Here is a 14993-nt window from a genome sequence, read left to right on the forward strand (position 1 = left end):
GTGTGTGTGTGCTGTTTTTGTGCGGCGTGTGTGTGGATTGTGTGTGTGTAGTTTGGGTGTGGTGTGTGTAATGTGTGTGTGCGTGTGTGCGCGCGTGTGTGTTTGTGTGTGTGTGAGTCTGTTTGTGTGCGTGTGTGTGTGCGCACGCGCGTTTGTGTGCTGTTTTTGTGCGACGTGTGTGGATTGTCTGTGGGTGTGGTGTGTGTGTGTGTGTAGTTTGGGTGTGGTGTGTGTAAAGTGTGTGTGGTGTGTGTTTTTATGTGTGTGTGTTTTTGTGTGTGTGTGTATGTGTGTTTGTGTGTGTGTGCGTGTGTGTGTGTACGTATGTCTGTTTGTGTGTGTGTGTCTGTGTGTGTGCGTGTGTGTGAGTGTGTGTGTTTGTGTGTTTTTGTGTGTGTGTGTGTGTGAGTGTGTTTCTGCTCCGCGAAACTGACTTTAATAATTTTGACCATTTTTTTAATGGTATTAGTAGATTTTTCGTTCCTTTTTAGTTAAGCTTTTGCTTATAGATGAAGGTCCTAATAATTGGAGATTTCAATCTGCGGGACTCAGAAATCTATTTAAAGAATGACGAGCTCTTGCAGCAATATAGGTAAAACAACTTTTTCATAATTTTGATTATAGTGTTTTTTATATCAGTTAACATCTTTTCATCAATTTTGATAGCCCATTATATAACAGTGAAGGTGGTCGTCGATGCGATCATTTGATTGGGCTCACATAAATGGCTTCTGAATACACGCATGTGTTTGTTATTGTCGGCGATAACGATGCGAAATCAAAGTCAATTTCGTATATATGTCAAAAAGTTATTGAGTTTCGCGATGCTGTATGGCCGACGGAGGTCAAGTTTGCGGGACATCTGCGACGGAAAGACCTCCTACCCCCAAATGGTTTCGAAGAACAATATGTATCTACGCAATAAATTAGGTTGTCATTTGAAAGGCACCCACATCAGAAGGCGGGAAGACTTAAGTGACGCCTGTCGTTTTCATTTTGACAAGCATGGAGAGGGTTACCGCCATATGGCGGCACTTATTCTTTCGGTATTGAGAGAATTCGCAAAAGATAACTGATTGGATGCCTTTATAATTCCGTTGCCTTTTGGATATACGTGACCTTAATATTGCCTTGTGTTCAGTTGCGTTGGCCCTTAATATCCGTGACCATAATTTTGCCTTATGTGTTCAGTTGCGTTAGCCCTTAATATTCGTGACCTTAATATTGTGTTCAGTTGGTTTAACTAACTGACGTCAGTTATTTCCCCAATCTGTTTTTTTCTACCCAACTCAGAGTTGTTTTCAGTCTTCAAGCTGTTTTCGCAATCAGCAGCCATCAATGTTCTACCAATGTTCTATATCAAAGTTCTATCAATGTTCTATATCAAAGTTCTATCAATGTTCTATATCAAAGTTCTATCAATGTTCTATAAGCGTTCTTAGTGTTTGTCGAACCACTGGTGCTGCTGTGTTATTTTGTTTCAGATTACTAAATATGATACTCTGGTGAATTGACTATTATTTGTACGGCTCGAATTCGGCGACTGGAGCGACGTGTGACACGCTCGATTTCGTTCCAGCCCTTCAGTGGACCATCTTTTCCCACTTTTCCCGTGTGCGCGCGATATTCCCAGGATTTGTGAAGTTGGCCACCTTTTTCACTGACCCTGCAGGTAGGTAGAGCTGCAAGCTGAAAATGACAATATTTACCAATTTAAAGCAAATTTGAAATGCAATTCCAGCTAGAAGAAAGAACAGAGAACTGGAACCTAAAACTAATGGAACTAAAACTATTGAAACTCCGATCTTATTAATTTACTTCATGTATTTATAAATTATAATTCATGTCATTTATAAATTCATGTAATCTTTTCCTTTCCTTTTTTCCTTCAAATAGTGAAAATAGTGAGTGAAATAGGTGAGTGCAAATAGTGCAAAGGATGAGTTATAATAAAAGAGATGATAGTGCATGGATTTAAAAGGGATGATAGTGCATGGATTTAATAAAAGAGTTATCTCGCCGTAGCAGATTGAATTTGTTCACGCTCAAGTGGTTTGTAATTACGCCTGGCCAGATCAAAATCAGACTGGCGCCACTTATGTGCATCTTACGAGCAGTCTGTTGCAAGTACATGTACCTGTAAGATACATTAGGCGAGAAAGAATGTGCATAAAATTTGCATGCATATGACTCATTAGGTTGATAAAATACAGCCTATACATAACCAGAAGTGACATGAGATGTACATAGTAATGATCTTCAAAAAATGCATGATGCAAATTGTACTGATACAGGGCTGCAAAGCTCCTTTAGGTAGCTCCGGGTAAACTAAAAGTGTGTGTCATCCTTCCTATATATTTGCTCTGAAGTTATGCAAAACTTGTTTTAAAATCAAATGTACATTTTTTGTTGTCTTATGTTTAGCTTGATGCTTGGTGGACAAATTTTCGGTCCCAACTTGTAAAATTTTTCAGTTTTGAACCTTTTTGAGCTTTGAAAAAATTTCAAGTTTTAGGGTTTTAATCTCATTTCTGTTGGTCTGATGGCTCATGCTTCTGTTCATTAGTGGCGCCAACAACGACCAGCAAGCCTTATTCTTCGTAAACAAGTGTAAATCTTTATCAGAAAAATTCTGTAAATAAAATGTCTCTTCCGTATTCAAACTACACGTTTCAGCGGTTTTTAGCGAGTCATTCGAAAGAAGAAGAGAGAGTAGCAAAATCGGGGGGTGGACAAATTTTCGGTCCCAACTTGTAAAATTTTTCAGTTTTGAACCTTTTTGAGCTTTGACAAAATTTCAAGTTTTAGGGTTTTAATCTCATTTCTGTTGGTCTGATGGCTCATGCTTCTGTTCATTAGTGGCGCCAACAACGACCAGCAAGCCTTATTCTTCGTAAACAAGTGGAACTCTTTATCAGAAAAATTCTGTAAATAAAATATCTCTTCCGTATTCAAACTACACGTTTCAGCGGTTTTTAGCGAGTCATTCGAAAGAAGAAGAAGAGAGAGTAGCTATGATGACTTTGTTCTTCCGAATACCCAAGACGAAGTTCAATATTTCGTAGAAGGGCATCTCAATGAGTATTATACTCACCACGAAAGCGGTCAGAAATTCAAGGTTAAGTTTAAAATATGTTAATAAAGACTTTTATTTTCCCGCAGTCTACGAAAATTAAGCCAACATACATTTAAAAAATTCAACAGAATCAGCGTTCTAGAAACATTGTTCAAAAGCTTCAATCAAACCTATTTGTTTGATAGCGCAGAACGTACTATTCTTTTTCCGACTGAGAAACGGCTCATATAAAAGATTTCTATTGTTAGGTTTTCATTTTGTTTTTCGTCGTGGTCAGTTGGTTGCTGCACTTGTTTCTAACCATCCATTTAAAATTTAAATCCAATTCACATTCTATTTTGGCAGCAAAATTTATGCTGCTCTTATGAGCTCCAGCTATGAGTTTCTTTTATTTGTTGCAGCAATTTGGTTCTGCTCTTCTCTGTAACAGCAAAATTTTCAATGTCATCAATAAATGTGAGGAAGCTACAATTTTTTGGTCTGGTCCTAATTTCTCTCACTGCAGCCCATTGCAGGCCCATGCTTATATCAGTCTGCCTCACCTAATCAATAACTTATGTACCAAAAATTTTATACCAAAAATTCATTTATAAAATACAGCAAAATCAAACGGTTGTGCGTATTCCGTTTACCCAGCTTATAATCAACGTTTATAATCAAGGTGGCAACAAATAATTATCATAAAAGCTGACTTTTCAGTAAGTTGAGTTATTTTGCCACTACAACTTATACAAGACATAACATCATAGTAATGTGATCTTAACAACCTCTGGATGGTCGTTACAAACTGTGTGCGGTGATGGGGGGGGGGGGGGGGGTTGGTGGGTTGCTCTATGTATCCAGTGAATCTGTACCGCAATGTAACAGGGTTCGCACAACGTATTGGGTGGAATGAGACCAGAAAAATTTCATTCAAAACTTTTTCTTATGACATAGAAAAGTGACCCACTGAAACGAAACGGAAACTTGATACACCTTGCTGTCATGAAAACTACTCGGGTCGAGGTTTGGTAAAAAAATGCAAGATTAGCGGTTAATAGTGGTGAAAAAAACTTTTTTCATCGCAAAGCGCCCGCATTTTTAGCGTTGAATGCGGGCGTTGAATGCGACTTTTTTTTAAGATTTGCCGTTTTTAGCGTTGAAATATTTTTTCCACCGCATTCCTTACAAAAAAGAAACTACCTTTCAGGGGTTCGAACCTCTCGCCTCCTACATATCAACAACTTCTTATTCCACTGCGACATCTGTCACTTATTTCAATCAGATTTGTTTGAGATAAGCGTTCAATTTAGCGGTGATTATTTGTAAGATATGCTATTTTAGCGGTGAATTTGTTCCATCGCATCCTGTTAGCGTTGAATTTTTTTTTCACCGCATTCTGCTGGTAGCGGTGGAAATTTTTTTGTCACCGCTTAAGCAATTTTTAGCGGTGAAATTTAATTTTTTAACCGCAGAAGCGCATTATAAAAATTTCCTACCGCCTAAATTTTTTTTCTCCGCATTCATTGCATTGAGCGCAAATCTTAAACCTTTTATTCAAAATCACCCCAAATCTTTCATCTTTTAGCGATTTTAAGCGGTGACACCTCGACCCGGGTATTAATAACTCTAGCAAAAATTGGTATATTTTTCCAAATACTTCTTGGATAAAGATAGCGTTTCAGTTTCATTTCGCATTAAGTTTCGTTTAGTTTTCGCAATCAGGTTTCGTTCCACTGAGGATAAATCAGGTTTCGTTCAATCGTTTAAAAGTATTCAACGGGGTCATCACAATTTGCATATTTGTTAGCTTTGTGTATAACATTCCCCTCCAGTTTCTTCAGGGCCCTCACGAGCAGGCAGTTCCCATCGCCCTCAATCCTATCCTTAACTCGAACCTGTAATATTAACCGTTCTATCAATTAACTATCGCAATTAAGGTATTGGCCAGATCAAAAATAGTAGCCAAGGTTGGGATCACATTGAATCACTATAAATTCATACAACCCATTGGATCCATGAAATTATTAAGGAAATTAAAAATTTATGGATAACCTCTGAATCATAGAACTTCATTCATTGCGAGCGTCCACGATTCCAAATTTTGCGAATAAACAAATCATTGTTTGCAGCCACATTTCAGTATTTCTATCTTAATTCATTGTACGTGTGAAACGTACAAATAAACTTCGAGGATGAAAAAGCATTGCCCTAAAAGGAAATCTCAATAAGTCTTTGCCACTTTTGTTACGACCACAAGTCAATCAAAATCGACCTATTTTTTCAAAACTTAATGAAAAGGTCAAAATAGCATCAGATATAAAGTATACTAACACAAATGACTTGAAATTCATCATAAAAGATATGTGACCTGTCTTTTCGAGAATAATTAACAAGTAGATAGAAAACAAAAAGGGCAAGATTAAAAAATACGATTATACTTTTTGAAAGAAAAATTAAATTCAAAGTCATGAAAGCAATTAGCTATCAACTGAATCTTTAAATCGCCTCATTTATATCATCATACAACACCATTGTGACCTGCGAGTATCCAGAATGTCATACAACTACAGAACAACAAATGCAACCAAAAATCATAAGACTTTTCAAATTTGCGAGCAAACATTGTCGAATCCTATAAAATCAAAAACTACTCACTAAAAATGTTGAGTATAATCAAATGCGCCTTAATTCAACGCCATTTTTGTTATATATGACTTGTCTATAGAGTGGCGATCAGAGAAGACCGCAAAAGATAACCTCGAAATTTGGAAAATGTCGAAAAAACTATGCCAACTCTTAGTATCAACGACAAAAACCATTTATTACAGTAAAAAAAACAGCAATGCAGACCGTTTTATTGTACATTTGACTGAAAAAAATTGACCCCTTTTTCCTCGTTGAGACTACGCTAACAAGTTGCAGATTTATGATTGAAAATGGACAATCACAAAAACTATTGTTTTTTTGGCATACGAAATTTTAAAAACTTTAAGACATAACAAGCTTAGGCTTCCAACTAAAAATTGGTTACTACTTTAACTTATTTTTGTTGGGAAGCAAATTGTACATGTCATCAGCGAGACTAAGTTCAAAGACTACCCGATAACACTGAATACAGGCAGAACTCAAAGATTCACGAATAATGTGATGCAAACGGCTTTGAAGCCAATAAAGAACCATACGCTTTTCGCTGATACTTTGATGTATGTTCATTGGCTTCATTTTGCGCGTTACAGTGAACAGTCAACATTTGAGGTTTGGTTTGAACTCATTGTGGTCTGTAACTAACATACGAAACAGAAAGCAATACTTTCCCAAAAAATATATACAGCTCCTCATTACAATCCGAATAGTATTTGAACAATTAGATTCCACAGCTGGACAAAAACAGGTATCGCTCTCGCTAATTTTCCCTAAAAGGAGGAAAAATAGTTCAAATTCCACCGAAATAACCAGTTTGACCAAGAAATCATTATATAAAACAAATGATTAATTTTGCATTTATATCGGTTTATACTTATTATACTTAATATGGATCTGTCAACTGAAAGCATTATATTGTTTCTTTAGTAGTATAATAATCATGAACCCCACTGATAAAACAAATTGTTGTTTCAACGGATCTTATTGGAACACAATGAGATCATCTGAAAAATGGACCTTGAAATGGAAAAAATTCCTGTAGTTGGGATTAAAAAGCAAAAAAAAAACATGATGGGACCTTGCTATCGCTGCGCAGCTGTTAAAAACAATTTTTCCCCTGGAAAATTGCGTCAATTTTTTTCGGCAAACAAAATTCTCAATATATTAAAAAAATCTATGCCTTTTTATAAATATCGGTTTTAAATTACCAAAAGACAGCAAAAAAATGTTATTTCCAGAATACTTTCTTATGATCCGGAGTTACAATTAGCCCACATCAATTAGCAAAGAATTTAGATTGAAATTCTACGCTTGACAAGCTTTTTAATGATACCACTCACAACGATGAAAATATCGCTCGGCGAATATTGACTGATAATAAACCAATTGAATATAGTTTCTCACCCACTAAAAAGGGTAGGAACAATAAAAGATCCAAATTTGAAATTTCAAATTCTTTTAAAGGGTTCTGACTGTTTGAATTTCGTCCATTAGTGGATATAAACTTTGCTAAATAGTTATGGTGGTAGGTGATATCTTGTGTCGAACCGTTTTGTCCAATTTGGGTGCAATCGTCAATTTTTTCATTTCTCCCTCAATGGAATCGTTGCTTAAAATTGGCATACTTTTGTTGTTGGCCCTTGCAAAATATTAGCACCTTTCAGATCAGTTTATTACTCATGCATAATACATAATATTTAATTAATTGTAGTAATAAACAAGGAGGCTCGATAATGTGCTTTTGCACATAATGTTCCAACCCCGCTCATCCACGTTTTGGTTTAATTGTCTACATGATGGATTATAGAGCCGATGAGACTTGCCCCTTATGAGAGCACTGGAAAAATTAAACATAAAAAATTAAATAATAGCAAACAACAATTACGACCAAAGTTTGATGTCTATATTAAAAAAAAAACAAAAGGACGAAATCTGATAAAACCTGAACAAAAGAAATTAAAGTGTACATCACTAGATAAAAATGAGACCTGTCGAAAAAATGACTAGGCAGCAGGTCAACAATTGCACATTTTTCAATGTCAATTGGGCCACCCCATTTGTGTAATAATAAGGTACGGAGCCAAAAAAATCAGAATTGGGCAAAGCTCAGAAAATCACATCTTGCTTCTGTAAATGCGTAGTAGCAAAACCAGGAAACCATTCGTTGAAAATTAAACCTTAATAGACTGTAATTTGGTTGTTTGGCAAGAAAATGCCACCCGTCGTTTCAGGGACCAAGCCACATATTTGAAAAAAAAAACATAGTGATGAAGCTCAAAAATAAAATTATTCTTTAAAACAAAATCTTTCAAAAATCAGACAAAGCATAAGCTTTCAACTTAAAACAAAAACAGATCAACTTGCAACCTATCAGGAAGGCAATTCTGATTTCTATCAGTGAGTCCGAATCATAAGACATCATAAAACCAAACAAACGGACAGAGCTCAAAATTTGACAAACAAGTTATGACAGCCACTGTTTTGGAAACGATTAAAGCTATAAAGCATTGAAAATCGTTATATATATATATATATATATATATATATATATCAAAGTCACAAAAAGTAATAATTTTTTTGCTTAAATTGCATTTTATTTTAAAAGGCGCTTCTTTTCAAACGGTTTTTGTGAAGAAGACAACAAAAAATTTTTGAACAGTATCGAAAACTCAGGAAAGTCTCAGAAATACACAATTATAAACTCTAAAAACGTAAACCATATTATGATCAACGGCACAATCATTTGATACGCCCTGTCAATAAGGAGACATGGTTACTTGATGACGACAATTGGAACAAAAAACGGGAAGTACAAATTTATCTTCTTTTAAAAAATGATTGAAATTCATTAAAACCGTTAGCTATAGAGTGAAGTCATAAAATAGATTCTTCTAAGAATCTAGAGAGACGATTAAGGCTTTTGATTGCCTAGAGTATAATAAATAACAACAAAAAGAACGCTAATTGGAGTTGTCTTTGGGTGTAAAAACGAAATCACAAAATTTTGATAAACCTTCGTAGTAACAGAGCCAAATAAAGATTCATTGAAAAAACTTTACTTCACTTTCGTTGAAGAAATTTTTACTTTATCTGGAAAAATTTTTGCACTGTATATATTGAGACACAGCTATAAGTGAACAGAGGTAATATATAAATTTGGCGACTTCTCAAACTTTACTGACATTTTCTTTAAATATATTTAAAGTCATAAAGGGCATTAGAAAACGACTAAAAGCATTGTATGAGTTCACTTTTGGATTCCAAAGAACCAAGTTGGACCTTTGATTAATCCGGCAACATCATGGGGTGGCATAAGAATGGCAAACGAAGGCAAAACAACAGAAATTAATTAAAATTTACGAAAACACATTGTCAAAGCCATAGGATATCTTTACTTGGATTGATTGCGAGAATCCTGGTTGAGTCCAAACGTAGCCCTGCTTTTGCAGCGCCTCCAACAAAAACTATTATATATTGCATGTGTTTTCAAGATAGATCAGATTGCAAACGACTCATTACAATAAACCCAAAGATGATGCTTTTTTATAATTATTGAGTTAATTTTTTTTAAAAAGTGTCAAAATTTTAAATCCAGAAGACTTCTATAGGAAAAAAGTACACCTAAGTTTTTTTGACTTTTTAAAGATTGTTACAGAATATCGCAGGTCTCTATTTCCGGCGAACTTAAACAAAGTGGGATAGAAGAGCGTACTTGCTGCTATTTTTGATTAGATTTAGTCAAAAATTCCAAAAAATTAGGAAAAGTAATAACCATAAGACTCGTATAAAACCCATTGAAGAAGCTCCTGTATCCTTAGAAGTAAAACTAAAAACATTGCAGTTAACATCCTTATCAAAATTTAGCAAAATTGAACAAAATTTGCTGAAATTGACTAGACGGAATTCCGTCTACTATTCACAAAACTCTAAACTTCGATAACTCCCTGAAAGAAACGAAAATCAAATAAATTTTATTCTATATTCTAAGCAGGATGGGCTTTCTAATGATACCATTGTCAACTCTCTATGGTGAATATATCGAACAGCCAAAATTGACTGAACACAGAAAAACCCATTTGAGTTTATAATTCCTCCCCCATAAGTGATTCGGAACAAAAAGTAGTTTACAACTCTTCAGTTCACATGTAGTATTTTCACATAAAGGTTTGAAAAAGTTAGCGAGAAGTACGTTTTAAGAACTAAGAATTGTGTAATAATAATAGTTAAATCACGAAAGAGAACTGAAGAGTCGAACTTAGGGACAGAACCGTTATCATTTGATCACAAATTCGAACACTGACCTTTTGCGAGTAAATTTTGGCCGGTTCCTGATTAAGTTATAAGCACGTTTTTTCTCAGTTTTTATGTAGGTTCTATTGTTTGATAACAATGAAGTTAGTCTAGTTTGCTCTCATACGGTTGTAAATCATATGCATTAACTAAACTCGGGAGGGGGGGGGGGCTCATCTGGTTTTTGTCAAATGTTTTTTTGCGTCACAACTACGAAAAAAAGTTAAATTACGCAAAAGTTTTCTACCTTCATGAAGTAAGTTACGCCAGCTGTCACCATTGTTTTGTAACTCAGAAGTTTGAACATTGAAAACTGCGTTCCAAGTTGTTCCTCAATTTCTGGTCTTACCTGGAATACAGTCACATCTCTGGTCCACAAGCAAAAACAAACTGATTTTTTTTCTACATCTTTTCTCGCATTTTAGTTTATTTCACGGCAATTCTCACCTTTTTGGCGTTTAATTCTCCGCCGTGATTAGTATGATATGAAAGAGTATTTTGAAATTGGTTTCTGCTTGACAGAGGTTTGATAGGATATATTGGATCTATTCTGTTCCCCCCCCAGTGTTTTTATGACCCCCAGTTACAAATTATATGTGATTATATTGCACGTTACTATGTAAAAAGATAGCACGGGCGCCTGGGGGTCATAAAAAATTTATGCTCACTAAGCAGGGGGGGGGGGGGGAACAGAATAGATCGGATGTATTTTAGAATTGTTTTAAATATATATCCATCTCGAGTCATAGATCTCAGTAGATGAAATGCGTAGCAATTTTCAGCAATTAACATGATGAAAATAATTTTCCGGAAAAACTGGTTCTGCAATATTTATCGAGGGAATGCTGTCGAATCAAATTTGAAAGTGAGCGAATTAATTTCAACTGATACAAAAACGGGATAGAAATATCTTGTGTTTAGTACGCGCATACAACGCCTGGTGATATGAATATCAACTAAACTTCTGCCTTTTATCACAAAAATTGGGTCTTTCCCATTATAACCCCCCCCCCAAGCTTAGTGGTCAGATAACCTATAGCCCACGCCCACCCCCCCATCATGGTAATTATACCATAATGGGGGGCTATAATTTCATTGGGGGGGGGGGGGGGGCTATAATGGGGGAAAGACCCCAAAAATTTTACAAGTTCATAAAAATTGTTTTATATGGCACATGCTGGAAATAAAATCTAGATTGGTCAGGTGGTTTACACATGCAGGCGGTAGACGAATTGATTATTTTTTACAATTCGCCGAAGCCTCCTCACGACAATCAGTAAGCAATCGAGTTCGCATTGTAATTTCTTCATTGTAATGCATTGACTGAAAGTGCAAACCTTATTATTTCAAGACCCATACGTGACAATTAAAACCATTTTTTAGTACCTAATTGACAAGTGAAACCAATTGTTTTAGCTGAAATTCATCCTAAGTGGGCTCCAATCTGTTGTACCCATCCAGCTTTAGAAGAAGAGTATTTAAATGGTAAATGTTTCTGCGAACTAAAACAGCACGTGCGCTTTGTTTTGTGGATTATTCTAAAAAGTTCCAATTAAACTCTAGTCTTGGAGTTTTTGTGATTATCAATGATCTTTGTGATTACTCTTCGGAAATTGTCTTGGAATGACTTTTTGGGTCTTGCCCATTAAAGCCCCCCTCCCCCATGTAAATATAGCCCCTCATCATGGTATAATTACCATGATCGGGGGCTATAGATTTTCTGACCACTAAGCTGGGGGAGGCTTTATTTCAATCAGTAACGAGATAGTTAATATATAATGAAAGCAAGTGAGGGTTGGTGTAATATAGTCATATTGTATGTGAAAGACTTGAAAGAGAGATTGGAATAATATGTTTAAAAAATATCTTTGATCTTTTTCCTTTGTCCCCCCCCCAACATAATGGGGTATATGATCTGAATTCCCTTGACGCATGCACTTGTAATATTTGTAATTGGCTTACTATGTAATGCAACGTCCTCTGTAACGCATTGGTGCTAAGGTACGGAGAGCGCAAACATAAAAGATTCTATTTCTTTGATATGTCTGGCTAGATGTCAAAATAAGACTTTGTTATGCGCAAGCTGATGTAAAATTTAACAACCCTGTTTCATGTTCATAACGCACGACAGTAACACGCTGACTGTGACAGAATAAGTCGAGTCGCCCACGTGACTCATTGGTTTTACTTCTTGGAAGAAAACATGATATGAAATAGTCTGTCCGTTGAAATCTTTTCATTTTGGTTTGTAAAAAGCTACCACATAATATTCAACCACTCATGTTATACATGATTTGGCCTCGTTTATAGTCTTCCAACGACCTGACCACGGATATGAAGTCAGTGCTGGGCATAACTTGAACTAGTGCACATTTTCATAATACTGTTTTAAAAGTAGCAGCCCAGACTGAGGTCCCATTCAGAATCATGTATGTCCATACCATCCCAGACGCAAAAGTGTCTGTTTCCAGTCCGTCCTAGAGGGAAAGGTCTTTTGTCCAGACTTTAGTGCGTTCATCAGTCTTTAGTGCATCCATGTCCAAACTTTTCTGCGTTCATGTTCAGACATTTGTGCGTTCACCAGATTTTTCTGTATTCATGCTCAGATTTTTGTCATCAGATTTTTGTGCGCTGATCAGATTTTGATGCGTTCATTCCCAGAATTTCGCGCGTTTAACGTATTTTTGCAAGTTCTTGTTCAGATATTTGCGCGTTCACTAACATTGTATTCGTTCACAATATTTCTATGCATTCATGTCTAGACATAAGAAAAACATTATATTTTGCTAATTTCTTCAAAAAATGTTGATCGGTTTGAAGAGTTAATCCTATTGTATTAAACTCGGCAAGGAGTGTCTGAAATAAAAAGTATGACGTACTGACGTGTTGATTATTAACATAAAATTGTTGGAAGTATTTGCTGGTATGGCTGAACCTGGAAAAGTGACTTGTTCATACGGAAATTGTCCGGTTTTCGCTTTTGAATTACTTTTTGAAAACAATTAATTTTTTTAGGGTCGTGAAATTTTTCAAATGGAATCAAAATTAATGTGGAGTAAGACCAATGTTTATGGAGTCTGAGACCTCACAGTTTTTAGCGTAGGTTTTTAGTGCGGGAAACCAAGGTATCTGTAAACTTTATAAGGACATTTCTCTAACAAAACATTTTTTGTTATTGAATATTCATTGGGGTCAAGCATGTGTTGAATTTGAGCTAAACTCGTTATGAATATGAGTTTTTGCACTTTCTGTAGGGAGTGGATCAACGACAATATTTGTGTAGCTAACCTTGGAAAAAGTTAGGTGATTGTTGGTTTTTTCAGGAGATTCCGCAATTTCCTATTTAGAAACAAAAAATGTCTCATTCAATTGTGTCGAGCTGTCGTTCAAATCAAATCAAACTTGGTTTGAAATTTTCCTATTGTAGGTGCACGGCAATTAGTGTCAAAACAAATCAGCACTGAATCAGACTAGAGACACTCTATTTTTCTGGATGGCCAGTACTCTGTTCATGTCTCAAAATAAACTGACTAGTCTTAATTTTTGAGTAAAATTTATTGCATCAAAATAACATGTTCAGCTTAACTCCCGCCAACAAGGTTTGCTTTATATGCCATTCGTACCTCCGCGCGGATACTTGTAACATTTAATTTGCGTTGCAAGTCGTAACCACTAAGCTAAATAGCTTTGCAGAAATTGTCAACAAACTAGCTTAAGTAAAAGGAGTGTGTATGCTACTATAGTAATTACCAGTTATAAACTACAAAATTATGAACTTATTGTGCTCAGGCTTAATTTTTGGGTATGTCTAATTTTCAGAGTGTACAGGAAAAGTTTATCCTGGGCAAAATCTATGACCTCTATTTAATCATAATGAAGAAAAACTGCACATAAAGAAACTTAAAATAATGGAGATGCAATGTTTCAGAACCGAAAATTTTTTTAATCTTGAAATGTGCTGGTCCGGGTGGAGCCTGAGGTTCAACAGTTGTCGTGCGTTGATGTACATACTTTTGTTCATTCATCAGACTTTCGTGCGTTGATAACCTGACTTCCGTGCGTTTCTCGATGTTTCCAGACTATGTAATTCTGAACGTACGACACCCCTTTGTGCGTTCACCTCCGGTCTGGGCATTTTTACATCCTTCTGAGACCTCAACCTGGGAGGTCATAATAATTTTTTACTACTCAGAAAAATTCAAACAAAAATCGAATGTCTTCAAACAATTTGGCATTTTGTGAGCATCAACCTGCACTGGAATAGATATTTTTTATTAGATATTTTTTTCTAATAGAATTTTTTTCTTAGATTTTAAGCCGTTAAGGTTTCAGCCTTCACCCACAAAATAACTTGAATTGGGAGCAACCTAGCCAAGGATGGGAGAGATTAGGGCGTTGTTTGTAGAGTGTTTTGTGTCCAAAATTGCACTCACCAGGTCAGTAATATCTCGTTGAGTTTTCACTATTTCAGGAGCTGTCCATCTTAACTCGCTCAGTCGTCCCATATCGAAAGCAACAGCGCTCTGACCTAGCACTACCAAAAAAACAATATATACAAATCTGGCAGCAAACTGTGCAGCGCATAAGTGATGGCTCCTTGCTGGTTGAAGACAACGCATTTTGAAGCTAACTCAAATTTAAAAATTAATGTTTTTGAATGAAACTGAAAACGATGATCTCTGCTTATGTCAATTTAGAAGCATTAGATAATTATGCATATATTTAGCCGTGCGTAATATGTATATTAAATTAAAACTGAAGTCTATTCAGTCATGTTTTAAGTTCACTATCTACAAATCTTTTACAGTCTATACATATAGAGTTATAAAACGTAGAGATACGCATAGAGATTGACTACGTTTTCTGCGCTTCATGAGAAACAAGTGTTCATTAATAAAAATAGAGAAAAAAAAATTACGATTTAAAATTTACGGTTCAAATTGTCAAAGGTCGGAAAAAGGCAGTTTATCATACAAACAGTTGGCACGCACTGGCTTTCTCG

The 14993-nt window shown here is 35.7% G+C and overlaps 1 protein-coding gene across 1 annotated transcript; it reads right to left on the bottom strand.

Annotated features, from left to right (window-relative positions):
- Positions 1 to 4700: 4700 nt before the first annotated feature.
- On the bottom strand, positions 4701 to 14691 carry LOC142349600 (cystatin-A3-like). Its single transcript, XM_075401281.1, has 3 exons — positions 14425 to 14691; positions 10239 to 10340; positions 4701 to 4953 (listed from the first exon to the last, which is right to left on the bottom strand). Exons 1-3 carry the CDS (start codon positions 14608 to 14610, stop codon positions 4822 to 4824), a joined length of 420 nt encoding a protein of 139 aa, XP_075257396.1. The 5' UTR covers positions 14611 to 14691; the 3' UTR covers positions 4701 to 4821.
- Between the last annotated feature and the right edge of the window lie 302 nt (positions 14692 to 14993).

The sequence above is a fragment of the Convolutriloba macropyga genome, chromosome 11 (assembly GCF_964194025.1).
Source record: "Convolutriloba macropyga chromosome 11, txConMacr16.3, whole genome shotgun sequence".
NCBI lineage: Eukaryota > Metazoa > Xenacoelomorpha > Acoela > Convolutidae > Convolutriloba > Convolutriloba macropyga.